Here is a 27501-nt window from a genome sequence, read left to right on the forward strand (position 1 = left end):
CAAATGGGCTTTAGCAGCAACTGTGAGTTCTGTGTCCATGTTTGGAACACAGATAAAGTTTTTCTCATACTGCTCTGGGGGGCTCCCTTACCCTGACTTAGAAGGTGGGAGCAACCCTCGGGGTCCAAGGAGGATCCCCATAGATCCTGCTATTGCAAAGTAATAGATAAGACTTATCTCCTTTCGGAAGATTCCATCCCAAATCCACGAACCTATCGGAGTTCGCAGCCATCGTTCCAATACCTGAAGCAATCTTTTAAACCAGTTCCGCCTTGGGAAATGGAGTGAGTGAGGTCAGGATCACCCAAAGCCAGAGGCTGGGACCAGGCAGGCGCTGAGGACGTCTGAACATTGCAAGGACACGTTAGGAGGAATTCATGGTGACACAAAGCCAGTGGCAACTGACATGGGGCTCCCCCTGTGAAGCTGTCCTAGGGTCTGCTGTAGTTACTCTGAAATCCAATTATTCCCTTTCTTTATCTTTCCCCTTCTGTCATCTCTTCTCATCCATTTCATGGGCAGGAACTAGAGCCGTTGCTCCACTCAGGTGGAGTAACGCCCTTAGGGCTTCTTCCTTGTATGGTGCTTCTCCATGTTTGTGCTGTCCTTTCTGTTCTTTAACCCAGCTCTCTCCAAAGGTGGACACACCCATAGAGGTCCTTGCTGCCTGACTTGGGACTTCCAAAAGAATCCCAGGGAAGAGTGTCTTGAAAAGCCGTTAGCCCGGACTTCTCGTCTGAACGTCAGACCTGAGTTCTGACTCCACAGCACACCTATCTAGTACATTTTTCTTGTTGTGTAAAACACTGCACGTGCCACTCATTAACCCCACAATTTGACTTAGTGTCATCTCCCCACAATTTTTCTTTGACTCCCAATACTAGGAATTATTCTGAGATAATTCTTCCCCTGCTTTGAAACGCAATCCATTGGGACACAGGCCTGTCTTCCTCAGCCAGGGTCTTCGCCTCATTCACCTCACTGCTTCCCTCTGGGACCTAATGTGTGGTGGGCAGGGAAGAGATTCCTCCCTCACTGGAATGCTACAGAATGTCCTCACAGGGTGCTACCCCTCTCCCTGTATTCATCCACCACCCTCACCTTGGGTCAGATCTAGCCTGAAATCTTGATTTCGTCTGCCAGCATTTGCCTTGAGACCCTGACCTTGTCTGTCTCTTATGTCCTCCAAAACTCACTTCAAATAATATCCTGGTGGTGAAGCACAGGAGAGAGAGTGTAACTGCCCGCAGTTACATCGAATGGGTTACCTGGAAGGGAAGCTGGGGATGTATGGGAAGGCGGCAAAAAGAGACGAAGACCAAGACAACATTGCTGTTCAAGGTCTCAAAGTTTAATGAACAACTCCAAATATATAGGCAGGAAGCTTCTCAGCAGAACTGGTTCAGTTGCTCCACAGGTGGCAAGAGTTTCTCAGGAAACTGCAGGTCCTTGAAGAACAATAGGCTTCGCCTTGGTCTGAGCACTCCGCCCTAGGTGGAGGGGATTATGGCTGACACAGGAGTTCTCACTCAAAGGCTGGATGAGGACCTTCACGTTGGTCGATGTCAAGTTCCTGCCAGGTGGCATGGCGCCTCAATAAAGCTCTCTACAAGAGAGTATTGAGACATTCTTTGCTCAAGATGTCCCAAATCTCTACACTCCCACTAGGCAGAGCCTGGGAGTGCCCATTTTGGCTGTCCCTGGTGAATGTTGCCCTAGGCAGTCCTGGGGGAAACTGGGCTTGACTGGCTGCTGTATCTTTGAAGGACCCCTCTACACTTAGTTTTCTTTTATTAGGGGCAATGTGACTCATTTTCTTTAGAGCCCCAGGTGCTATCACAATAGTGCTCCTGAGAACCAGTGCACTGACTTAGAGCCAAGTGTGTTAGAACAGTCACAGCTTCACTCCACAACTGGAAGCCTCAAGGCCTACACCAGCTCTGCTACCACTCAGGATGCACTTTCCTACTCACGGTATATTGTCCAGGGTCCCAAAGCTTTTTTTCCTAAATGTTCATGTCTAACTAAATTATTACATGCATTTCCTATGAGTTGTCTCAAATTCCCTTGGAACAAGGTGAATTGGAACTAAGTGCCAGTGTGTGTGTGTGTGTGTGTGTGTGTGTGTGTGTGTGTGTCTTAGTTTGAAAATTCCTTAAGGGCAGGGGCCATGTCTGTTTATATAGCACCTGGCACAGTGTCAAATTAAGGCTTAACAAATGAATTTAGGTGAAAAAGGAGAAGAAGCAGCAGAGACTCTCTGCCTCAGTCCTCCTGCCTAGTCCTCTCTGCTAGAGGTCCTCACGCTAACCACAGTTTCTCAGGCTGGCCGTCCAGGTTTGGCCCGTCAACCTCATCTGTCCCCATACTTGCCATAACCTACCTGATCCTTGCACATACTGAACTCACCAATGCTGCTTCTCATTTCCAGACAAGGCCACATCCATGCCTGGATCAGAGCTTCACCGCTAAACAACCCTCCTAGCACACTGCCCTGGTGTAGCATGCTTGCTCAATGTGTCTACACATTTCCTAGGAAATGCCACAAGCAGAGGTGTTTGAGGTTCTTGTCCCCACACGTGCCTTGGCCCTGTGGGGGCCTCCAGCTAGGCAGGGACCTGACAGAGGGAGGGAGAGGATAAACTGCCTCAAAACTCCAGATGCAGCAGTTAAAAAGAGGACAGAGGCAATGATCCTTCAAATTGCCACATCTGTATAATCTGCCTTTTATTTTCTGCTTCATGAAGTTTTATTTCCTATTATTTATTCACCTCCCCGCCCTCCCCTCCCCCGCCTCTACTCCTCTTTAGCAGGCGCCATGCTCAGATGGGTCCTAAGCCTTGGCCTGGGTCTGGCTACCCCCACCCCACTTAGCCCCTCCTTGGCTGGCTTCTGAGAGAAGGCGCCTGCTCCCTCCTCTAGCTGCTTTGCTCTCTCACAGGGGCATCTGGGGGCTGCAACTCTTCACATCTTTGTGGTCCAGACTTTATGTAACCTTGTTCCATTCTCCTGTGGAGCCCTGATGACACATGAGAGGGGTAGAGGACCGTGGGGGTAGGACTGTCTGTATTCAAGGCCTGTCACTGTCTCCATCCCCAGGAGTCCTAAACCTCACTGCTGGGTGACATCTGCACTCCTTGTCTCCCTTGCAGAGCTTGTCATTTCCAGTTCCCCACTGGCTCCCTCAATCTCTCAGCCTTCTTTCCAGTTAAGTGGACCTGTGGCCAGGAAAGGTGGGGGACAGTGTACCAGTAAAGACGTGCAGGAAGGGTCATCCGTCTGTGTTCTGTTTTGTTTGCACCTTCCATTTCCCTATCCAGGTGCAAGAAAAAAGAAGCAAGTCTGGGAGGTGCAGGGCCCAGAGACCAGCCTTTCCCAGGAGCTAGAATCCAGACAAGAGCAAAAAGGATGCTTAGAATGGCCAGGTGAGAATTTGGGAAAGGAAAGTAACATTATTTTATTATTCCGAGATGGAGGATTGAGCTCAGGAAATCCTGTGTGGTAGGCAAACATTCTTCTACCAAGCTACAACCTTAGCCTGGCATTGACAAGTCGAGTCTTCCTTGCCTGACGACGCTGATTCCTCTCTAGGTCACAGACAGAGGCCACTTGCAGGCAGTGCTCCTGGTGCCCAGCTGCAGAAGAAGGCCAGCCTTGCCAGAGGCTGAAAGCAGCCTGGGAGTGACAGTCACTCCCTAGTCCATGTGGACTCCCTTGTGATTTTTATTCCTTTCTTGTTTAGCAATTTGTGCAAAATTCCATTTCTAAACACTAAGATTTTTGTTCTTTGTGTGTGTGTGGGGGGGGGGTATGTGTGATGATTCCTATTTAGTTTATCTTGGTTTTTCTTATGTTTGCTAAACACATAGGGAATGGCTCTGTAGCAGTTGTTTCAAGGAAGACTTCTGGATGAATGGACAGAGAAGTTAAAGAGCAGAAACAGACTCCTCATGTACCTACTTGCATTGACCTCGTCAAGCTGGTGTCTCCCAGCTTCTGTCTACCCCAGCTCCTTTAGACGTCTGGATGTAGTTATGCAAATTGAGCCAGAGTCCGAATCTGGGTAGGTGGGGCAGAAGAAGCAACCTCAACCAAAGACCACATTCCAAATGTGGATATCTAGATATGTCACGACAGGACACGACACGACACGTAGAATCAGGAGTGGGAGACAGGAAGACAGAGTCAAGGCCATCCTAGGCTACACAAGTTCAAGGTCAGAGACTCTGTCCCGAAAAGTTAAAAAAAAAAAAAGAAGAAAAGGAAAAAAAGGAAGGGAAAAAGAAAGAGAGGAATTTAGGGACAGAGGAAGGGGGAAAGGAAGGAGGGGGGAGGGAGGGAGGGAGGGAGGGAGGGAGGGAAGGAGGGAGGGAGGGAGGGAAGAAACATCCAGACAGGCTTCTTACTGAAGAAGGTCAGGTGAGACCCTTCAGAGAGTTCACCAACTTGACAGCAATCCCATCGACAGTTCAAGGACAACTTCAAGTCACAGTGTTCTTGGTCAAGAAACTGAGAAAGGGTGCCAGCCAGAGGGGACAGCCAGAGGGGACAGCCAGAGGGGAGGTAGGGAAGGAGCGAGTGTCTCTTACAACAATAGCTGACAGGTTCTCATTGACACCCAGAAATGACACCCAGGAAAGACACTGTTCCCTCGTCCCCTCATCAGCTAGAGGCAAGTCAGGAAAGAAACTGTTTCCCTGTCACATTGAATACCTTTCTGTCCTTCATACTCTTCCAGAGCTAGAAGACCAGACCTACTCTCACCCATCCCTGCTCCTTTCCTAGTGTTTCTTTTCTGATCAAACCCTTTTATTTTATAGACAACTTCTTTCCTGTAGCAGCAAGTTTTTCTGGGTTCTCACACCTCCCCAAGGGCACAGGTGTCAGAGGGGCTAATGCTGCCCACAGCTGGGGGCCTCGGCTCTGGGTCCCCAAGAATACAGGTGGGAAGAGAGCTGAAAGAAATGGGGCAAAATCACCTTGATGGGGGAAAGCAACGGCAGTCTGGGATGAGAGTCTGTGCTCCTAGTGAGACCTGGGGTTATCTGTCCCAAATGTTTGTGATCGGCATCTTGGCCTCTATTGAAAAAGTAAGTAAATAGAAGACAAACCCCAAAATGCTGTATTTCTCAATGAACAACTTCCTCATCCTGCAGTTTTAGTAGCAGGTGGTTGTGGGTGTGGTGTGGACTTTGGCTCTGAAACTAGGAGGTAAGGTGTCTTAGCTGAGGAGGGGATGCCCTGGGAGGACTGGAAAAGGGCAGAGCTGTGGGCAGGGCACCCTTGGCAAGGGAATCAGGGTCCCTGGACTGGGTGAGGAGAGGCATGGCTGGGGGAGGTGCCCTTGTGAGGGGATGTGCTAGATGTGGGTACCCTGGTATGGGGAGGGAGGACAGTGTCTTAACTGAGGAAGGGTGGCCTTCTCTGGGGGAGAAGTCCAAGGTAGAGGACTGTGGAAGAGAAGGAGGGAGCAGGGGTCTCCGGGAGGGGAGAGGGTGGGAGGGAGGCATGATGAGGGGGAGGGTGTTGGCTTCCTGCTGTTACCAGTTTGATTTATCCCTAATGAGTCCTCAGCACATGGCTGCTCCTGGCCCACTCCAGGGGCCCGCTCAGCCTCCTGTGGGCAGAGCCCGCCCCAACTTCACAGCAACAGCGGCTGCTCGCTCAGAAAAGAGCCAATTTCCACGCTGCACAGTCCGCTTCACTCAAGGGAAATCACATTTCCCTGGGAGAGCCGCAGGCAGTGCTTCACTCCCCAGCCTGGCCCACTGCCAAAGGGCACAGATGCGGAGGAGCTGCTGCTCCTCCTCCACTAACCTCCTTCCTGGGGGTCTGAACCCCAAATCTCCCAAAGCTGCTTCGTGACCTGGTGGCTCAAGAGGAGAAGGAGGATGCACAGGGAAAGCTGCCCAGAGGAAGGGAGACCTGTGCGGCCTGCCCCCTCTGGGGAAGACTGGGCACCTGGATTCTGTTTAGGTGGAGTGGTGGTTGTGGTGACGTTAATGGATAGCATGCTGTGAGTCTTCCCAGAGCCCAGCAACAGGAGCTGCCATCGAGGAGGTGCCCATCCCAGGGGCTGTGTTGCAGAGGACCTTAGTGAGCCAAAGCAGTGAAGACAGGATGCGCTAGAGAGAGTTTGCAAAGGGCAGGGCTGTGGAGGGGATGGAAGAGAGGCCTCCTGGCATTTCCTGAGCCTACACAGGACTGGCAAGGCCTTTTCAAACACAAATCCACACCCCTTAAGATGCCAAGTCCTTCACAAAGAGAAAAAGACTGGTTCAGCTTTGGAACTCAGCAGAAGAAACAGACCAAGAAAAGAAAGGTAGGAGACAGAGAAAAAGAGAAAACGCAGAAGCCATTGGGGGAAGGAGGGGGCTTTCCCCAGAATCACAGAAATGCCGAGGCTCATAATTACCTCAGAAGATGATTACAGAGGAGTAGTCAGCTCCCCACAGAGGAGACACTTTCTGATTCTAAAGGTGAGGTAGCTGAGAGAATCTGAGCCAAGGGCAGAAGAAACCAGCCTGGTACAACTTTGCTTCTGCAGATTCCATAGTGCCTTCTACAACCACGTGGGCCTTGTATCCAGTACCGAGTTGCTGTGACTGACCCCGTAACCTCTCCATGAGGAGGACATATGAGGCCCCTCAGAAGCATGACCATGCCAATTCCTACAGCCTTAAAATAGAGTGACTATTAGGCTTCTAACAGGGGTCAGTCATCCTCTCAGCGAATTACATGATGACCTTGTTAAAGCAGCTCTCACAGTCTCAGTTTCCCCAAGTGCAGCATGGAACCAGGGTTCAGAATGAGAAACAGTAGAGGAAGTGACCATGCTTTGTATGCAGGTCCACAACCCCACCTGACAGGCCCACCCTGTGTGTTGTGAAGCACAGCCAGGCCAATGGTAGACACCCACCGAGATTGTTGGTCCTTCCTGTGCCCACTCCCAAGGGAATTACAACAGGAATTAATTGCATGGTAAACTGAGTGAAGATATATTTGGGGTAAATAAGACATCAGAAAAATGGGGGCACAAGGGAATGGGGAAAGCTTTGTGTCTATCACTCCCTCTAGGTTTTTATTTCAGGATTTGTGGGCTGTCGTCACTGCGCACTATCCCTTGAGCTTTGAGTATGTGCCTGGAACACAATAGGCCAGTTACTATTTCTTAGTAATGGCTTGTGACAAGAATTCTGGAGAAGTCAAGAGAAGGTGGGAAATGGGACTGAGGGGTTCCTTACACACAGCCTAGGGAAGACAGGGAGAGAGGGCTTAGGGAGATGGGGAGAGGGGGCTTGTAGACCACCCAAGGACTCACTTTGGAGAGGGAAATCTAAGTTTCTTCTCTTCCCCAACCACCTTCCTGACTTGGAGTTTGTGGTCATAGAGCAAAGAGTCTATGGCAGCTCTGCCCCTATGTCTGGGGCCCACTCTTCCTCCAGTAAGAAATCTGTTCATTGCCAGTTTTACCGTCTCCGGCTTGCTGCAAGCTCCTGGTGACCTGGCACCCTGCTAGAAGGTACTAGGAAGCAGGGAGGACTGGAGGAGGGGGTGGACAGGAACAGCTGCCTTTAAAGCTGAGGCCTCTTTACAAAACCAGTGAAAATAGTTGTCTCAGATGCAGGGAAGAGAAGAGTAAAGTAGGTTCTCAGTGCTTTGGTAATCTCTCAGGCAAACAACACCTCATCCCAAGTCTTCCTGCTAACATAGGCTATTCCTCCATAGCCCACAGAAACCAGGGCCCCCAACTCCCCTTGAGGAGTGAACCAGTCCTCTCAACTTGCAGTCACCCATCAATGTTCCGTTCGCTCCATCCCTAGGTGGACACAGCCTCTAGTACAGCCACCAGCAGCCTCTTCCTAGCATTTCTTCTTTGGGTCCATGCATGGGCCACAAGCAGACCTCTCCCAGAAACGCCCTAATGTTGAGGTACTTTGAATATTCACTCTCTCCCAATGTTTTCTGAGCCCTGAGGGGGACTCGAGTCTGGATGTATCTGACTATGTCCTGGGGAGTACATATTGATGCTGGCTCATACCACACCATCTCCCAGCATCTGTTCTCAGATGACTTACCTGCAGTGACTAGCTGAGTTCAAAAAAGGGGAGTTAAGTTTTGCATCAAACATATATGTCAGTTCCCTCTATTTGAGACATGAAAGTAAATGCCAGGGCTATATAATATCTTCTGACAGAGTTTTGTTTATAAATGTAAGGATCACTGTGTAGGCTCCTAGGAACACCAGGAGCCTCAAAATGAGTCTCAGTTGTGGATTACCTTAGGGAATTCACAAATCCAGTGAGTCAGAGCCATGAAAACCTCAGTTGTAATAGGCCCCTGAGTCCTACTTCCAAGGTTACAGATGGAAGAAATCCCTGTTACAAAAATGACCTTCATTCCAGATCCCCCATGAACAGATGGGGCCAGGGTTTCTTCATGGGCAGTCTCCCCTCATGACACAATTAGGTTCATCCCATCCCTGCCCCTGAATGTTCTTGGAACCTCCTTTGGGCTAGACCTGAAAAAATAACAACTTTAGCCATTTCTGTCCTCCCAACCATGGAGCCCCCAGTTGGGATGACAGACTCCACCAAACTCTGTCCCGCTCTATTTCCGGGCATGCTGGGCTATCCAGGTCTAGAATGGAAGGAAGGGTCGACATAGATGCCAGATAGCTCCTCTCCCAAATGGGGGAACAGACACCTATGGAGAGCAAAAGAAAACAAACCCTTGGTAGCAAGCTGCCTACCCAACCCTTCCTTGTATTAGAACCTCTGGTACTCCTAAAGAGGGTACGGTGGTATTGTCTGAACGTGCTGGACTTAGGATATGAAGACTTCATTGAACTCAAGACTTCCCGCTTGGGCCACACCATCCCATGTCTTCCTAAGCTGTGTTTTCTCATATGTAAAATCAGGCTAATCTGAACTTGTCTTCCTAGATGCCCCACACTGTGCCTGACACTATGAAGCTCAAAACTGCTGTTTATGTGGGGGCCACTTCCCCAACTTACCCCTGACCTCTGGATTTCCCTTAACACCAACTACTTACAGAGAGTGTGTGGCTGGCATGGCCTCTGACACATGATTACTTTACGCTGGCATCTACTTAGTGGATCAACTCAAGACTTGATTTACCCAGCACTGAACATCTATTAAGAACCAGGAGAGAATGCTAAGCCAGGACATCTAACATATCCCTTCTAATCTATTCAAAGTGAGTTTGTTAGTCAATTGGTTCTGTGCTTAGTGGAAGTCCATCCCCAAGATAAAACCTGAGACCAAGAGTAATGGTTTATTGAGTCATGTGGTAATGGTGGGTTATCTTTAAAAAAAAAAAAGTATCAAGGAGAAAAGCCCAACATAGTAGGGAGATATTTCAGAGGCCAAAGTCTGGGGAGTGGAAAGAGGGAAGCTTGACTGAACCAGAGCTTCATTTACAGTATTTACAGTGAGGTTGTGTGGGGGAAAGAGCTGAGGAGCCAGAGAGGGAATCTTGTTGCTGGCCTTGGGGTCTCTTCGGGAGCTGTGTGGGCTGGAGCTGCAGAAAGCACACTTGAATTGGCAGGGCCGTTGAGGAGAGGACACGGCTGGTCCCATCCATCCATCGTGTCTTCCTGTGCTCTACACAGAGCCTCCCTGAACTTTCCAGGTGACAGGTTCGCTGCTGCCAAAGGGGTAGCCACTCATTGAAAGGCTAGGGGACGCTTGTAAGCTCACAGCAACTGGAAATGGAAGGTCAGCTGAATCCCAGGAAAGTGCTGGTTGACTTGCCCAGCAGGTGGTAGAGGCTCAAGGCTATGAGTCCTAGGATGACAGATAGGTAGAGCCTTGGCCCTAGGCTATGACTGTAGGCCAGAAGGACTTACTTACTGTCCATAACTGCTGTCATTGTAGAGATGAAGACCACACAGGTGGCCCTGTACACCCTCAGACTCGGCTCCCTCTAAGTTCTTTGGGAACACTTTTTCTCTCCTTTGGTGGGGCCAGCCTCAGTACATTTCTCCTTTGTGTCTCTTTTGAAATGGATGGTTCTTGTTTCTGGAACTCCTGTCACTCACAAAATGAATCTTGGAGGACAGTTTGGCCTTCTCCAAGGTCATCCTGACTTTCATGGTTCATTTGATTGACCACACGGGGAGTGAGCTGCAATGCTGGAACTGTGGTTATTTTTCATGTAATAAATAAAGATTCCTTTGTGTGACTCTCTGGGGCCTGTCTCAGGCCAAGTCCTCCTGATGCCTGGTTCTTCCCACTGTCCCCATGACAACTACAGATGGTCAAAGGCCGTGGCAGAGGTGGGTGGTGCACTTGGCCTTGATGTAGAGCTGTAATAATATGGGGAACCTGGACACATTAAAACAACAACAGCATTGCTGGTCAGAAGAAAAGTTGTACCACTGTGTTCCTCTCCATCTGCTGACCTTTAAGACAGCACACGTTAATCATTTACCCCCCCACCCCCACACCCCGCCCATCTGATCATCAAAGATTAACTCCTCTCCAGCCTTTCTTCCTTCTCTGGCCTCACCTTTGGCTTCTTGCCCCCTACTTCTCATGACTGCTTTGACCTTTAACCCTCTTGCTTTAAAGAGTAGGCAACGGAGAACAGTTACACGTAGGACCTCAAAAACTGAACACAGTGAGAGTGACGTGGGTGCTCTCTAGCCCCACCTAAAAAAAATGGCAGATCAGACCATCCTCCTCCGAACACTCAAAAGAACTGTACTCTTGGCCAGCCAGAGGGGTTCTGGGCTTGAGACACTCCCACCAAGCTCCACTCGAAGGTCCTCTTAACACCATCAGCATCACTGTCTTTGCCCTTTCTGGGTAAATGTGGAGTTGAACACATCTGTCTTAGAATTGAATGTATCTGTCTAAGAGCACACGGAAGTCCCCTGTGGGTCATTTCTAGAACTGTAAGATATGAGAACAGGGGAAGGAATTTTAGGGAACGGATGCTCCAGCCAGTTTGTCAAGGTGTCTGTGAAACTGAAGATCTTTGAGACCACTGCTTCCCTCTTGTTCAGACTTGCTCTGACAACTGATAGGGCTACCACTCAGGAAGGCTCTAAAGAAATATTTCACTGTGGTCTTATTTTCCTTAAAATCTTCCCCAAACAGTTCAGGACCCAGGGATGAAAAAGTAGTCTCAAAACTCATTGAAACTCTTTTCAGGTATAAACCCTGAATGCTACTCATTTCTCAAGCCAAACATGAGGGACTGAATGGGGACAAAGCCTTTGTGGTGACTCACAACTGTTTTCAACCTATCTAGATGACCAGTGAGCAAGGTGCCATCGTGGCCTCGGCTCCCAGGAAGGAGAGCAGCTGGCAGTGTGCCCAGGCCGTGTGCAGAGGCAGAAGTCCTGAATAGAATCTCCTGGCAGGGCTGTAAGTCCCCGAGGGCAGGACAGCCTCGCATAGGATTTTCTTGAATGTAACTTAGCCCTTCCTTGACCTTCAAGGCTTGGTTTCCGAATTTTACACAAAACAAAATTTGAATAGACAAGGCTATGGGATGGACAGATACAGGAGAGGTAGAATGTCTGACCTTCTGTTTTCTCCCCTAAACCTACCAGAGACTGTGATCTGCTACTGATCTCTTCTGGACAAATAAGTGCCAAGTCTCTAGCCATTCCATCTAACCTGGGGCCTCTCAGCTATTTGGTCTGGCTTCATTCCCTCCCCCCAGCCCTCCCCTGCCCATCAGAGGGTCTGGACAACCCCAGGAACTTACTCAGCAGGCTGGAGTTGGGGAAGCGCCAGGCCTCACTGTAGGAGGAGTATGGGGTGTGGCTGTAGGCATTGCCAGAATATTCACTTCCTGTTGGAACACACAGGCAAGAGACCTGTAAGGTTCATGACACCAGGACAGGGTTTGGGACAGGGAGACAGATCTGTGGGGCTGACAGGGCTGAGACCAAACAGGACTGGCACCAACAATGGAGCTGAGGTCCCACAGTAGAGGTCAGTCCCGGGAGGCAGACATCATAATTTCCATTTTCCAGATAAAGAAAGTGAGACTCCAGAAACTCACACCAGTTGAAAATCTGAGGTAGTATGGGAACTGCCAAAACTCTAGGATCTGGGTTCAAATTCCACTTTCTCAGCTGCTTGGACTTTCGACAGAAGGAACTTTCCAGAGGAGCCCATGGCAGGAAGAGGGGACTGGTGGTGAAAGAGGGAATCAACTCTCAGGAAAGTTGGGCCCTTGCTTCAGGCAAACTCAGAACATGAATTTATATAAGGGATGTTGGGCTCCCTTTTCTGGGAGCTAATCTTTGGCATTCCCCAAAGAATCAAAACAGCCGTAGGGGGAGCTGATGGCCATACCTACCATTTGGTCTAAAGCCTACAAAGCCCGTTTCTGTAAATCATGTCCTTGCCATCTCTCTCCCAACCAGCCTGTGAAGTCTCCACACTACGGATTTATAGAAACTGATGTGAAGACTGAGGGAAGAATTTACCTCAGCTCGCACTTCAGACCCGTGAAGGAGCATGAGCTTGATTTTAGAGCTGTTGATCATACATTCCAGGTAATTCCTTCACGCATTTGCCAGATTTACAAACCCAGCCAGATTCTAGTGAATTCATATTCAAAAATGTTTAATCTTTCAGAAACTCATCTGTGATTGTGGGCTAAGTAACTTGACTTTTTATGTGACTTCTTATCTCCTTCCCTCAGACTTTGGAATGAAGATTTAAAACTCCTCAGCTCTGGCCTTAGATCTCTCCCTCCCTCCCTCCCGCCCCCCCTCCCTCTCTTCCTCTCTCTCCTTCCCTCCCTCCCTTCTCCCTCCCTCCTTCCTTCCTCCCTCCCTCCCTTCCCTTTCCCTCCTCCCTCCCCCTCCCTCCCCCCTCCTTCTCTCCCTCCCCCTCCCTCCCCCCTCCTTCCCTCCCTCCCTCCCTCCCTCTAACCCTCCCTCCCTCTAACCCTCCCTCCCTCTAACCCTCCCTCCTCCTTCCCTTCTTCCTTCTCTCTCTCTCTCTCTCTCTCTCTCTCTCCCCCCCCCCCAAGCCTTAGCACCTTTGCTTATCATATGGGGCAAACTCTCCCCATCTCATGGGATTTTGGTAAAGATTAAGTGAGATAGTGAATATCAAATGCTTCAAATCACACTCTTGATAAAAGCATTATCAATAAACGTTGGTTTCTTATTTTTCTCCTGAAACAGGTACAAAAAAATAAAAAGAAAAAAGTTCAATGGACGCTCAGCTCAGTCACACAATAAATCTTAAAGCCCGGGCTGCGGCCAGCAGCATGGCTCCCATGTGGAAGAGTAGTCGTATGTATAAGAGGAATGGAAGCCTGAGGTAGGGGAAGGTTGGTGAGCCCTCAATGTGTCTAAGGCTCCATCCCAGCCAGCAAGCTCAGGGTGTTTGGGTTAGGGACACATCCAAACACAGAACTGGAGGAAAATACATGTCCAAGAAGGAGGGCCGAGAAGAGGGAAGAAAGGAAAACTAAGGAAAGATCGAATCCAACCATTTAGGATTGAAGAAACTTGTATGCAGAAGGCCCCCGGACTTTCCCCCCAAGGCTGCACTGCTAAGGAGGAGCCTGAATCCAGGAAGCCTGGCTACCAAGTTCCCTCCAAGTGCTTGTCCCTGCAGCCTCCAGTGGGAAAGGAGCCTGTCCACTGTTGGTACACAGCAATTTCCCTGCTCTCAGAATTTTCTTGGAGGCAGTCAGTTCTGCCCTGGCCACACAACAAGCGCCCCAGGGCTGAACACCGCAGTCTCTAAAGGGCAAGGGAGGGTACTAAGAAATGCAGTGTCTTAGCCTCTCTTTCTGCCACTGTCTTCTAGTTTCTTTGGAAAGTTAGTTATGCCAAATGATGTTTTTCTGGGGCACACAGAAGAAAGGATGTCTTGCTAAAGCAAACATGTGAAAGCCTGTTTTCCTGAAGCAATCACAGGCAAGAGGATGTTTTGGCACAGCAAACACACAGAAGGACTTGTGATGAAGGAATAAAGACAACCCCACAGACTGTGGGAGAGGAGCACTGAGCTTTGGTGTAGGTTGCTCCGCCTAGCTAGTCTTCGCTAAAGACTTGCATGTTTTGGTTCACTTTAAATAGCTTTGTTGAGCTCAACTTGTGGTAACACTGACACTGAGAGAAACTCACTCAAGGACTGCTTGTGAGGTTTCTGCAGCAGCTTGCTGCTTCTGAGGCCTTGCCTCAGAGCCATTGGCGAGGCTGGCAGCTTCTCCAGGGTTGAATTACAACTGTCCGATGTCTGCTTGCTGAAAGGACAGGCTGTAGCTGCTGGTTCATGCCGGGTGTCTGCCTGGTGTCTGCCTGCCTAGGGCACTGGTGTACAGCTGCTGAATCATATTTGGAGTTTGCTACAGGCTTGAACTGCTGCCCAAGAAGATCATGCCTTCCCCCAAAGAACTATACTGCTGAACAGGCCCATTCCCCTATCTTCCCAACGACTTTTCTCCTCCACTGCCTCTGCTGGGTGGTCGACTCGAGGCTGCTCTCTGTTCCTGTAGATGCTGCTCCCCTCTTTTTCTGCCTGTGCCTTCACATTCTATTACAATCAGGCTGTGATCTATGCCTAGACCTAATGCCTTAGATCCAATCAGATCATTCCAAGGATGGCTTCAATAGCAGCAACTCCCGGCCTCTGTCCCTCACTCCCTTTGGGATCTGGGTTACTCAGTCACCCAGACTGCTTTGCAGCCTGTGTTTTCTACTCACTCTCTCCTGGTCCCTTCTCTGTCAAAACTCCAAGTGATGTTTAGAGCAGCTCCGCATTAACGCCTCTGAGAGACCGTCTCAACTCTGTTACAGCCTCTTGCTCTTGCTTTCCATCACCTTGTCCTTTCCTGCTGGTGAGTGTGAGTGTCCACTCACCAGCGCCCCCTCCCGCAAGGCTCCCAAGCTCGCTCTATAGACACCCATCCCATGCTTTCCTCTCTCCTTCTCATCTCTGCAGTCAACTTGCTGGCAGGTTTTGTTCCATTTATCACCAAAACCTACTGAGTGACAAGCCCTCTCTTAGCCTTCAGGGCTGCTTTCTCAGCTAAAGCAACTGTTGTCCTTTACAAAAAAATCAGCAATGGTCCCCTGACTTGTCTCTGTATCTACAATCTATTTCCCCAAGCATCTGAGAAGTATTCTATAACCTGTCCCTGCTGCTACCTGCCCACTCCCGGTCCCTGCTCTGCAGTGCTCCCTCCAGTGCTCACCTTCTTTCCATATGCTGTCATACTAAATTAGCTTTTCCTGCCTCCGGGCCTTTGCACTTGGTCTCGTTGGGGCTAAGCGGGATGGTCAGCCTCAGTTTATCACTTGACTGGCCACTTTGAAAATCTCTTCAGAAAGGCTTCCTGTGTATTCAGTGTGAAATAGTTATCTCCTCCCCTGTGGCTCCTCACTGCATCACCACATCTTATTGCCTTTGCCTACTTATCTTTCTGTGGTAGCGTGCTTACTCATCCACTGGCTTGTCTCTCCACTGCTTGTCCATCACCACAAAGAGAGAGACGTGCTTTGTGCATTTCTGTAGGCCAGTAGATGTTCACTAGTATTTGTTAACTGACAAAGCAATCATACAGTAGGGTTCAAGGTTGGATAGAATGTGAATAATAGAAATATTAATAATGAATGAATGGATGGGGATGGCTGGAAAGGGGGATGGGTAAAAGTGTGGGTACAGTGGAAGGAAGAGACATGGATGGATGGGTGGATGGATGGATGGATGGATGGATGGATGGATGGATAAAAAGGAAGACAGTCAGATGGAAAGAGAAAACAGAAGCATAGAAGAAAGCATGAATAGATGTAAGGATGATCTAATCATCTAATCTGCTGGTTCTGTTTTATAACTGTTATGAATGCCATTAACTGTTTGTAGGGTCAGGCCACAGATTGCATCTTTACTTATGGTATGATGGAATACAGTGAGGGAAAATGGAAAAACGCACAGACATTAAATCAATAAATTTGTGTTTAAAAGACTTAATCAGTTAGTTTCATGTCTGAGCACACCATTTGGCTCTTATAAACCTTGGTTTCCTAGCTATAAAACTTGGTTTCTACCAGCCTCCAAGATGTATTATAAGAACTAAAGGGAAATAAAGCTATGCATATAAATGGCCAGGTATTCAGAAAGTATTCCTTTACAAAACTGACTGAGGAATGTAGCTGGCATGCCTTATTTGAAGCCCTTATGTGCCTTACATGCACCTTACATGTATGCTATAGGTGATTAATTAGTTAACTGACTTCAATGAAAGAATCCCCATTCAGTCAACTGAGACACGATAGGTGGTGGTAAGAGATGGATATGACGTTCTTTCTCCACAAGAGACAGCCCTTCAGAAACCATTTGCATACGAGTAACCTCAAGAACCAGGTGACTCACTTTAATAGGATTGCAATCCTGAAACGAATGTGTGCACAGCATACTAGAAGCCCATCCACAGCATGGGGAGACCCTTCCCTTTCGCAATTCACTTGCAATCCATGTGGCGGGTGTTGTGAGTGAGTGAATGTGTGCGTACACACTGTGTGCTATTGTGTGAGAGACTACTTCTTCACAGCACCCACTCTAGGTGATGTCTTCTTGGACACCACCCTTCCCCTGCCTTCCAGCCATATTCTGGGTCACACTCTGGCCCCAGGAACCCCTTGCCCTGAACCTTTCCCCCAAGAATCATTTATAATTAAGAGAGAAGGTGCCATTGTGCCTTGTGCTGCCTCCTTCTCCTCTAAGCAGGCATCAGGGAAAGTGGAGGGCTTGGAAAAGGGAGGCAGGGAGCTGACTGGAGCCTAGGGTTTTGATTGAGAGACCCCATTATCCATACTCAAAGAAATAACCGAATCTTTTCCTTTTTTATCTTGACCAATCTCATTTCACGCTCCACAAGAAGGAGGCAGGGAGGGAGAGAGGGAGTGCAGGCCAGGAGGGAGAGAGGAGTCAGTCTTCTGTATTTTCAACGCTGCATTAAGCACATTGCCACAGTAACTGGGCAACAAGTGCCAGCTCAGCAGGTTCCCAGGGAGCAAAGCCTCCTCTCCTCCCCCCCCCCACCTAAGAGAACATGGCCCACCCGCCTGTGCACAGGATGCCCAGAGTGGGTGGGCGGCTGGCAAAGATTAACCCCTGCCAGGGAGAAACAGGCTTGGTGCAATGGGGCCCGGTCTTTAGGGTAAGAGCCAGGAAGGTTGGTAGATGGTTTGTGTTAGTGGGCCACACATGGCCTGAGTTCAGATCCCTTCCCAAAAGCTTCAGGCCCTTTAACCTCTCTGGGCCGCGGAAATGGTTCCACTGTAACTACCCACCCATCCTGGCGCTTTCCCGAAGAAACTGTCATTATTCTACCCGTTTGTCCAGACCCTGACATTGTGGGACATCAGCAGCTTGTGATTGGCAGGCAGACATCAAATGGGCTGTAAAGGACATTCCGAATGAATGTAAGGAAGGACCATCTACACTCTGTGGCACCCACAGGGTAGTGGGAACCTGAGTCCCACTCATTGCTCAGTGTGGAATGCAAAGGAAGATGGATCTCATCATCACCAAGTTCATCACCACCATCATCATCATCATCAAGTTCATCACCACCACCATCATCATCATCAAGTTCATCGCCACCATCATCATCATCAAATTCATCGCTACCATCATCACCTTCACCATAATTATTATCACCACCATTATCATCATTCAAATTCAGATTTTACTGAAGAGCTAAACTGAAATTCATCTTATTTGATTTAAACTCCAAGAGACCAGGGCTTCGGCCCATGCTTGTCTTAGTGTTGGCTGCACATTCTTCCACTTTAATGCACGGAAGAGGAGACAATAGGGTGCTTGGATGTGAGCACAGGCCTGTCTGTGTGGAAGGTCTGGGAAGCAGAATGCTAAGCTATGAGGAGGCGAAGAGCCAGGGTGGTACTGGGGGGTTCCCTCTAGGTGCGTCTGTGAAGGTAGCCATTGAGCCAGTGTCCTCTGGGGTGCCTATGAGTGGGACACAGCCTGTATCTCATCACCTATTTTCTCACTACTCCTCCAACACTCCCTTTCCTTTTACAGTGCTTTTGCCCAGACCCTCAACCCTTACCTGCCACCATGCCTGCGATAGCAGAAGAGGCATAGCTGCCCTGTCCACTGGTGGGGATGTGGGGTGGGTATCCAGGCAGCGTGGGCCCCACCATCTCTCGCCCTGGTAAAAGACACCAAAGAGTCATTGGTTAGGATATGGGTGGTCCCCATTCTTACCACCCTGCCCTCCTGAGGTTCAGCACATCTCTCCTCAGCCACGGCCTTTCTCCAGACCTCCTTCATCCTCTCTCTCCTTTTCTCTGGAGGGTAGAGGTTCACCAAGCAAGAGCAAGGCAACTGCAGTCCTCCTCTCGTCCCCATTCCCTAGTAGCTTTATTTTCATGAATATTGTTTTATTGCTCCACAAAAATGTCAAGGTGCTGGGTGCCGGGGTGGCATCTTCTTGGTCTTTATCTCCCTGCCCAGCATAGTGTTTGACACCAGTGGACTAAATAAATACACAAGAGACCACACATCACGTCAACTCAGCTTTCAAAGGGATGGGGGAAACCAGGTCTTGTGAAATAAAGGCACAAGGATGATCCACCACTGTCTTTTGGGGACATGTGGCAGACACTGATAATCAACCACAGAGGAAGTCGCCGGTTGGCCTGGACTTCCAGGTGGATATAATTAATCAGAATAGAAAGGGATGTGAAACATGTTGACTATTCCTGATGTAAAAGCAAACATCACTGAGCGATTACTAACATTCACACATGGTCATATTATACTTCTTAAAAACCCATTTCAGTATGTTTCATCCCTGATAAATCTCTGCTTATGTGTGATTTGTGTCACGCCTACATCCTAGTGACACCAAGGCATTCCTGTGGAACCCCATCTCATTGGATGTGTCCTTCCTTCACATCAAGGAGTAAATCTCTCCTTTTGCAGGACACCACCTGACCTGCTGATGCTTGCCCCATCCACCCCTGTCCAATAACCAGAAGTACTGCTTGCCTCCTTGTTATCATGTCCTCTGGGTTTAGACCAGAATCTACATATCCTAATTTTCCAAGGTCCATCCCTGTGATGTCCACTGACTCAAAATATTTATTAACAGTGGACATTCGACTCTTAAAATGCTCCAATATGAGTATATGAATTATTTGGGCAAACTAGTTCTTAATGACATTTATAGAATTCCATTGACATTATTGACTGGTAAAGTATGTGTTGTGTAGCTGTCGTGTGCATTGCAGGGTATTGAGCAGAATCCCTGGCCACTACCCAACAGACTCCAGTACAAGTTCCCACCCAGTGTGACAACCAAAAGTATCTCCAGACATTGCTGTTATGTCCCAGTGTTAAGGAAGCAGGGGATAAAACCACTCCTGGTAGAGAAACCTCCGTGTTAGATGATAGACATTTGGTCCAAATGTTTTCTGTTGCCTTTCTGGGACTGCCTGTGAGCTTCTGTCAAATAACTCACCACACACATCCTCTCTGTGTCACGAACTGCCCCTTCTTCCCCATGCCTCCTAGATCCTCCGTACCTAAGCCTCCTGAAGGGAGGAACACACCATGAATCCTGTGGATTGTCAGCCCCCAGTGACTAATTCTTCCTTACCCATGAGAACAATTTTTCATTCAAGAAGTACTTTTGAGATGGTTCTAAGGACTAGGCACTTAAGGACTTAGGGGAGAGAGGGGAACAGAGAAAGGGGGAGGAGTTTGATGGATCTTATACTAAGACAGGCTTTAGGGCCAACACAGCAAACAATGCCTGCACAGTCAAGTTTGTCCCTTTTCCCAGAGAGAGCAGGCTGGGAATCAGAGGGCTACAGGTGCCACCCTACTCTTATGGCTCTCTGTCTGCCCTGAGACCAGCCACTTTGGTCCTCACCCTGTTATTCTGCATGCAAAGGGGCGGGGGAGGCATGGCCTTAGACACACTAGTCCTACAACTCTCAAGTGATCAACATAATTCAACCTGTTGCCTCATGGTCCAGGTGGACACTGATTAGTGCAATGGGCACGTTCTAGAAATGTATCAGTGAAGTGCTTACAGAAAATCATCCTGTCAGAAATAAGTTGTTAGTATTCGTTCTTTAAATACCTTCAGGATTTTTAGACACGTGAACAAGCGCCTCAGATTGATCGTCTTTATTGAGTACCTAGCTCTGGTTGGTCCTGGACTACACAGGAGGTCTCTGACATAAGGGCAGGACGCTGGTTAGAAAAAAAACCTTGTGGCGGGGATTAGACATATTTAGGATGAGGAATAAACCGAAGATCACCCAAAATAGCGTGAGTTTTGTGTAAAGGAGTCAGCAATGTAATCACTTTGGCCCTCCCTGCATGAAGCACCTGGCCAAGGTGGAGACAGTGAGTGGGAAAGTGGATGTGGGATCTGTGAAGGAAGGGGAGCAGGGTGCTGGGCAGGGTGCTGGGCAGGGTGCTGGGCAGGGTGCTGGACAGGGTGCTAGACAGAGTGCTGGGCAGGGTGCTGGGCAGGGTGCTGGGCAGGGTGCTGGGCAGGGTGCTGGGCAGGGTGCTGGGCAGGGTGCTGGACACGGTGCTGAACAGGGTGCTGAACAGGGTGCTGGGCAGGGTGCTGGGCAGGGTGCTGGGCAGGGTGCTGGGCAGGGTGCTGGGCAGGGTGCTGGGCAGGGTGCTGGGCAGCTGCTAACAGTGGAGAGAGATGGGAGAGGGAGGCTGACCCAGCCTGCATGCTTTTGCCTTTCTTCTTTCTTACTTATGAGAGGGAGGGAGGGGGAGGGAGGAAGAGAGGAGGGAGGAGGGAGGGGGAGGGAGGAAGAGAGGAGGGAGGAGGGAGGGGGAGGGAGGGAAGGGAGGGGGAGGGAGGGAAGAAGGAGGGAGGGAGGGAGGGAGGGAGGAAGGAAGGAGGAGAAAGAAGCAAGGGAGAGAGGGAGAGGGAGAGAAAGTTTAAAACTGAGCCTGAATTCTACATCCATGCAAGACTGAACAAATTACTAAATTTCTCCAAACTATAGTCTTCCTGTCTGACACTCAAGGACTGAATTCAGAGGAGGCCTGGAACTTAGGTTCTCCTTACTTTCCGGCTAGCGGGGTCTCTGCACTGTGGAGATTTCGAGGGCGGGTCCATGTCTCCTATGGATGACAACTAGTTTTGTTCTTTGGCCATCTATTTGCTAAAGCCCGTCTGTTGTTCCGGGAGCCTTCCTGGCACTGGCAGCCTGTGGTCCCCTGCCCTCCTAGTCCCCTCCTGTCACCTGAGCCTATAGCTTCTTCATGCAGGCTGTCACTGCCCAGAGTTCCTGGGCACACATCTCAGGTCGGTGGAGCCTCACCCCATGAACAATAGCTCTTGAAAAAGAATTTGTTGGTCTCTGTCCCTATATGCAGGAATGCTAATCTTCATTTCTCATCAGATACCTAATTTTCTCTCAGCAAGAAAGATTTCTGAATCAATGGCCCAAACAGACCCCCGAAGACTTCTCCTAATAAAACCTGGCCCTCCGGGAAAGACAAAAAAGATTTTTCCAGGACACTGCCCTATCTAAACTGTACCTCCATAGACTGTCTTAACAGCTCCACAAAACTCTCTTTCATTTTTTTATTCAAAAAATATGAATTTATTTATGTATCTTATGTATATGGGAGATTTGTCTGTATGTGCCCCCTCACTCCATAAGAAGGAGTCAGATCCCATGGGACTAGTTATAGAGGGCTGTGAGCCACCATGTGGGCACTGGGAGGGAACTGAGCTCAAGACCACTAGAAAAGCGTTTAATTGTTGAGCTGTCTTTCCAGCTCCTCTGTTTAATTTCCCGAGGAGCATAGTTTTATAGTATGGGACTGCAGCTCAGTAGCAGAACGCTTGTGTGGTTTGGACTTAATGCAAGCATTGGGGAAAATATCTTTCAGAGTCAAGAACCTTAAACCATGACAGGCGTGATGGCACACACTTTTAATCACAGCACTCGGGAAGCAGAGGCAAGCAGATTTCTGTTAAGTTCCAGGCCAGCCTGGTCTATAGAGCGTTCCAGGACAGCCTGAGCTACATAATGAGGTTTCAAAACCAAAAACAAACAACAACAACAAAAAGAATCCTGAACAATCTAGGAAACCAGAACAGATGCTACCAGCCTGAGATGTTCCCTTCCGGTCAGAGACCCTCAAACTCACTCTCTTTCGAAGGCTCTTTAACTTCTCCCTACTGTCTAAATCTGTCTCTCTGCACTCTAGTAGACTTCCAAAGAAAGCCTCTTTTAAAACTGTGGACAGAGGCATCAACATCGGTTGGCTGGCTATAAAGTGGGAGTCCCTAGGAAAATCCTGGGGCTCCAGAACTCTTGGTAAATATTCTAATTAGAGGCAGAGAGAAGGAACAGAAATCCATTAGCTAGAGGAAGGAATCCAGAGGGTGGAGGCAATTTGGGACGATTTCATTTCACTTCTTTGATGTCCGCCCTCAGTGTAACCCCTTTTCAATGCCTTATCTTGTTCTGATAGCAAGGAGAATTTATGGCAGCCCAGAAATCTCTTTGGCAAGACTAAATATATTTTGTACAGAAGAATGGAGGAGGATTCTGGGCTCCTTGATGATGAAAGGCTAACGGCAGCCTTCCCATCATCTGAGCTGCAGTCAGCCTTACAATAGCAAGGGCAAGGGTGTCCTTGATGTCACTGTCATGGCCAGTGGGCTGGAATCCACAGGGTGTGTGGTGTGTGTGTGTGTGTGTGTGTGTATGTGTGTGTGTATGTGTGTATGTGTGTATGTGTGTGTATGTGTATGTGTGTGTATGTATGCGTATGTGTGTGTATGTGTGTGTATGTGTGTGTGTGTATGTTGTATGTGTGTATGTGTGTATGTGTGTGTATATGTATGTGTGTATGTGTGTGTATGTGTATGTGTGTGTATGTGTGTGTGTGTTTGTGTGTGTATGTGTGTGTATGTGTGTATGTGTATGTGTGTGTATGTGTATGTGTGTGTATGTGTGTGTATGTGTGTGTATGTTGTATGTGTGTGTATATGTGTGTGTGTATGTGTGTGTGTATGTGTGTGTATGTGTGTGTGTGTGTGTGTGTGTGTGTGTGTGTGTGTGTGTGTGTAGGTATTTTAAAGGGGACTAGCAGAACTGTAGGAAAGTCTCATCATTTCCCTAACGTTGCCTCTTTCTTGGCTGACCAGAAAAAAAAAAGCTGATGCTCAGTGTGCCCTGTGTGCTCCCACAGCAGACACAAGCCATTTCTTTCCCTCTCCACTTCCAATTCCAAAATCTCTGGCTAAAATCACTCTGCTCACAGGTTTGTGCATTTTAATCACTTTGCTCAAAACATATGACCTATCTCTGCAGACTTCGACCTCTTGAAATTTCAAACTCCAAGTGAGTCCTTCTTTCCTTCCTTCAGACCCTTAACCACTGCCTCTCTGCCCTCGCAGTGCTCATCTCCATGGCAAGGTTGCATGGATATCCAGAAAGGGGAAAATGCCAGTTGTCAGACAGAAACTGCTGCCACTTAGAAGACAGCGTGCCTGGGTTTATGTCCCAGGGCCTTGAGACCTCTGACCCAGTGGGAAGTAAAGGCATACTGCGGAGTTTCTCCAGCCCGTGGGCCTCTGGAGCCAGTGCTCCGGCCCCAGTCGGAGCCACTCCGCTGCTCTGGCTGGCACACCTGCATGCTGAAGGCATACATTTTAAGTTGCAAGACAGACCTGGAATATTGGAAAACAGCTGGTCCAGATCGCTTAGACTGTGCAACCTGGGTTGCCTCTGTGCCGAGTCTCCCAATGTCTCTCTGCTTTAAACTCTTAAGGTGATAGGACCAGGGACCAGGAGACAGGGAGTCACGCTCTCTGCCACTTACTGTCCATACTCAATGGAGTCAGCTCTCTCACACAGGACACTTCCAAAGCTCAGCTGGATGCTAATTACTTCCCTTCTTGATTCTGAGGCACCCCCACCCCATCCCAGGATCCCCCATGTTAATGTCAATCAGATAGCTGAAGACCTTGAAGTGTCTCTGCCTGTGCCCAAACCAAAACTTGCCTCCTTCAGACATGGCTCGGGTCCTGACTGGTTGGGATAATGTTTTGCTTGGAAGATGCAGTCGGGATTAGACACAGGGGCAGTCAGCCTGTGCTCTGTTGTGGAGGCTGTACTTAGGCTGTTCCCTCTCAGGATACAAGAGGTTTGTTCCTCCTTCAGGCTTTAAGCCTCAAACAAGCGCTGCACCACCTCCAGTTGTGAAACTGTGCAGTCACCAAGGTTAAGGGGTGTGTGTGGTGGGGGGGAATGCTCCGTGCCCTGTACGGTGTCGCCACTCTCCTGGGCATGGAGACAGCCACAGATGGTGACTCAAAATTCCTTTCCAGGAAGTTGGTTCAGAAATTTGCTCAAGAGCCCTTTTCCCTCCACATTTTATCTTTGTTTCTTTTTGAACTGATACAAAAGGTTCAGACTTAACAACCCCTAGCTCTATGTATGGGTCGCTATTCTGCCACAGGCTTTTGGAGTGATTTTTTCCACTTGCTGGCACCCTCAAAGTGGTCATTTCTGACTCCCGACTTCTTCCATGGGAGAGAACCATGTGCTTGATAAACTGGAGAACGGGGTGATGATGTTTAGCCTAAAGATGAGATTAGGCTCAGACCAGAGGACTTGACCTCCCTCCCACCCCACAACACCTACATAGCCCGGGGCCTCCCTGTCGTACCTGAGAGGAGGGCCTGGCCCGTGAACTGCCCATACACGGAGGCAGCATGGGGAAAGGCATTGAAGGGTGGGACCGAGCCACCTGCTGGGCCCCCAGAGCCGACTTGCTGTAGATCCAAAAAGGCGGAGCTAGATAAAGAGGAAGGGGTGGAGCTAGAACTGGAGAGCTCTGGGGTTTCCTGCTTTATGGCGAAGGGTGAATGAGGATCTGCCGGAGGGAGGGAGACAACAAGGAGAGAGGGGTGTGAGATGATGGGGTGGGGACATGCACAAATCAAGCCATGAGATGGGGCGAGGGTAAGGGAAGAGGCAGGCCTGGCTGCTGGAGGAGGGGCTAGGATGGAGAGCCGTGGCTACGAGCTCCTTGGATGGAATGAGATGGGGAAGCTGAGGCTCCACCTCCCTGATGCGCCTTCCGCCAGTGTAGATGGATGAGAGACTGAAGTCACGTGTGCTCAGCCTCTCCCTGTTAGCAGGACTGGGGAGATCCAGGGAGCCAAGACTGAAGGCGCCACCCTTTGCTCCACTTTGAGACCCAGTCAGCACAGCCGTGTTTCCTTTCCAGGCCAGTACCCCAAACACCTTCCTCCTGCCAACCAGACTCCTCCTCGGCCTTCCCCTGCCCCAAGCCCATGCTGACCCTCACAGTAGAGACCAGATGGTTCAGGAGCCTCTGGGCATCCTACCTGCCACCACAGGGTAGGTCTGGTGAGTCGAGAGGTTGCGTCCCAGAGGTGTATTGGAAGGTGTCAGGGTGGCCTTCGCGTCATCCAGGGCACTGTTGAGTAAGGGCAGTGGGTACAGCCCCTGGAGAACAAAGGGAAGTCAGCAGGGATAGAGCAAGCCCGGCTTTCCACAGCCCCCTGTCTGTCTCTGCAATGGGAGATGCTAGCCTTCCTAAGAAAAGCCCCCTGGCCCCTTGTACCTTCCTCTTGTTTTCTCTTAGCTTGACATGGCGTGCTCTCCCCCTCAGAGCCCCCCTTCCAAGTTCCAGAATTCAAGGCCCACTGTTGCCATAGAAATCCAGGTATGTGATGGACTGGCCATCAGGGGACCATGTCCTGACGGGGTGCTGGTCTCCTTCCTAGTTCTTCACATGGGTTGGGCCCCCAAACACAGGACATTGCCCAAGGCTGAAATTTGTTGCAGGAGAGGCTGCTCAGTCTTTTACTCTACTAATACTTGATCCCCGCCCCCCCCCCCCCCATCCCACTGAGGAAATTCAAGTGCAGAGCTGAAGGAAGCCATTCCCTCTCCTGTGAGGTGATGCAGGCTCTGGCCCCTCTACTCTGAGTACAGTGATCACTTCTTACAGCTGCAGAGAGCTCGCCGTCTGGCTGTGCTTCCACCATCCTTCATGAATAACCCACTAATGCACCCTGAAAGACCATGTCACATTGACATGGCCCATGCAAACAGAAACATTTAATTTCACCTTGAAAAATACATAGGATTCGTTTTGTTTCAAAAAATTCTATCACGCACTTGAGGTTATGTTCAGTACTAGCAGCCATTCCAGCTCCTACTGGTGTTCCATGGAGCATGAGCATGGCCTCAGGCACTTCTTGAGAAAATAATTTGTTAGGCTATAGGCATGAATTAGTACAGCCTCCCCTCCCCTTGGCTCTCTGCTGTCCTTCCCAAGGAAAGATAGCACACATCCACTTCCCACACAACAGGCCATATATTTCACAAAGTACAACGTGAACTGTTGTACAAAACTGGAATCAAGGCCTGGTCCATGGTTATATAACAGCTCCACTGAAGACAATTGTTTTCAGTCATTTCCATTGAGCTCAGTTCTCCAAGGAGTCACAATGGACTCACAATGCTTTCTGCTTGCATGCAGGGCACTTCTGGAAGCTGCAGTCAATTCTGGAGGCCACTAGGGCACCATCAGTATGTGGCAGCAATTACTGACTAAATGGCTCTCTGGTTCTATTCTTCTGAGGGAGCCTACTTAGAGGCAGGGTGGAGTTGCTCTAGTGAATTGAACAAAATTTCTAATTTCTAGAGAATGTAAGAAAACTTTGAAATGCCTTAGGAATGTGTTGACTTGGCAGCAAAATACATACTAAAAGTCAAGTTTCTGTTCCAAACCCAGCCTAAAGAAAAAGTTAGAGAACCAGGTGGTATTGTGTTCAGTGTCTTAAACATGCCAATGATGACTTTTTTTCTGGGCTTAAACATGAACTGGGGACAGGAGAGCATAATGATCCAGAACTGAAATCACTCAGGGTTTGGATTCTACAACAATCTACAGGAAGCTGTCGTTTATTTGAGCTCTCTGGGTCTTTTTCCCCCCTATCTTTAAGAATAAGAGTCTTAGAATCTACTGCACAGGACTGATTAAATATTAACTGTGATTTTAAATAAATTTTTGCTTGTCACAGAATACTCAGCAAGCACAGATGTTCGGCTAGAAGTGATAACAGGTGTATTGTTGCTATGGGAAGAGTTAGTAACTGCCACATCTGGTCTGTCTTCCTACCATTCTCTCTTATTCTGATGATCCACATGGTGGTGAGTTTAAAATATAGAGGAAGGGTACCCAGATTTCTAACACTGCCTGGGGGTGACCCTGCAATGAGAAATGAGGTCACTCTCACCCTTGTTGATTTCCATGCTAAGACCATGTATAAATATCAGTTTTATCTTGCCTCCCAAAGACACCAAGCCTCTGTGCCTGGACAGGAAGACATGTTCTTTTGGGGTAGCACAATCAGACACAGTAGGCAGAAGAGCAAGGTTCCGGCTAGGATTCTCTGCTGCTCGCAACCCATCCTGAT

At 49.0% G+C, this 27501-nt stretch overlaps 1 protein-coding gene across 1 annotated transcript in view; it reads right to left on the bottom strand.

Annotated features, from left to right (window-relative positions):
• Positions 1 to 10272: 10272 nt before the first annotated feature.
• Positions 10273 to 27501, bottom strand: part of Pax8 (paired box 8) — a 28057-nt gene continuing 10828 nt past the window's right edge. The window contains exons 7-11 of the mRNA XM_052184670.1: positions 25399 to 25519; positions 24714 to 24920; positions 18085 to 18186; positions 11743 to 11829; positions 10273 to 10349 (exon numbers count right to left, since the gene is read on the bottom strand). Of these exons, the coding sequence (XP_052040630.1) occupies positions 10273 to 10349; positions 11743 to 11829; positions 18085 to 18186; positions 24714 to 24920; positions 25399 to 25519 (594 nt within the window). The remainder of the gene's footprint in view (positions 10350 to 11742; positions 11830 to 18084; positions 18187 to 24713; positions 24921 to 25398; positions 25520 to 27501) is intronic.

The sequence above is a fragment of the Apodemus sylvaticus genome, chromosome 5 (genome assembly GCF_947179515.1).
Source record: "Apodemus sylvaticus chromosome 5, mApoSyl1.1, whole genome shotgun sequence".
Classification (NCBI taxonomy): Eukaryota; Metazoa; Chordata; class Mammalia; order Rodentia; family Muridae; genus Apodemus; species Apodemus sylvaticus.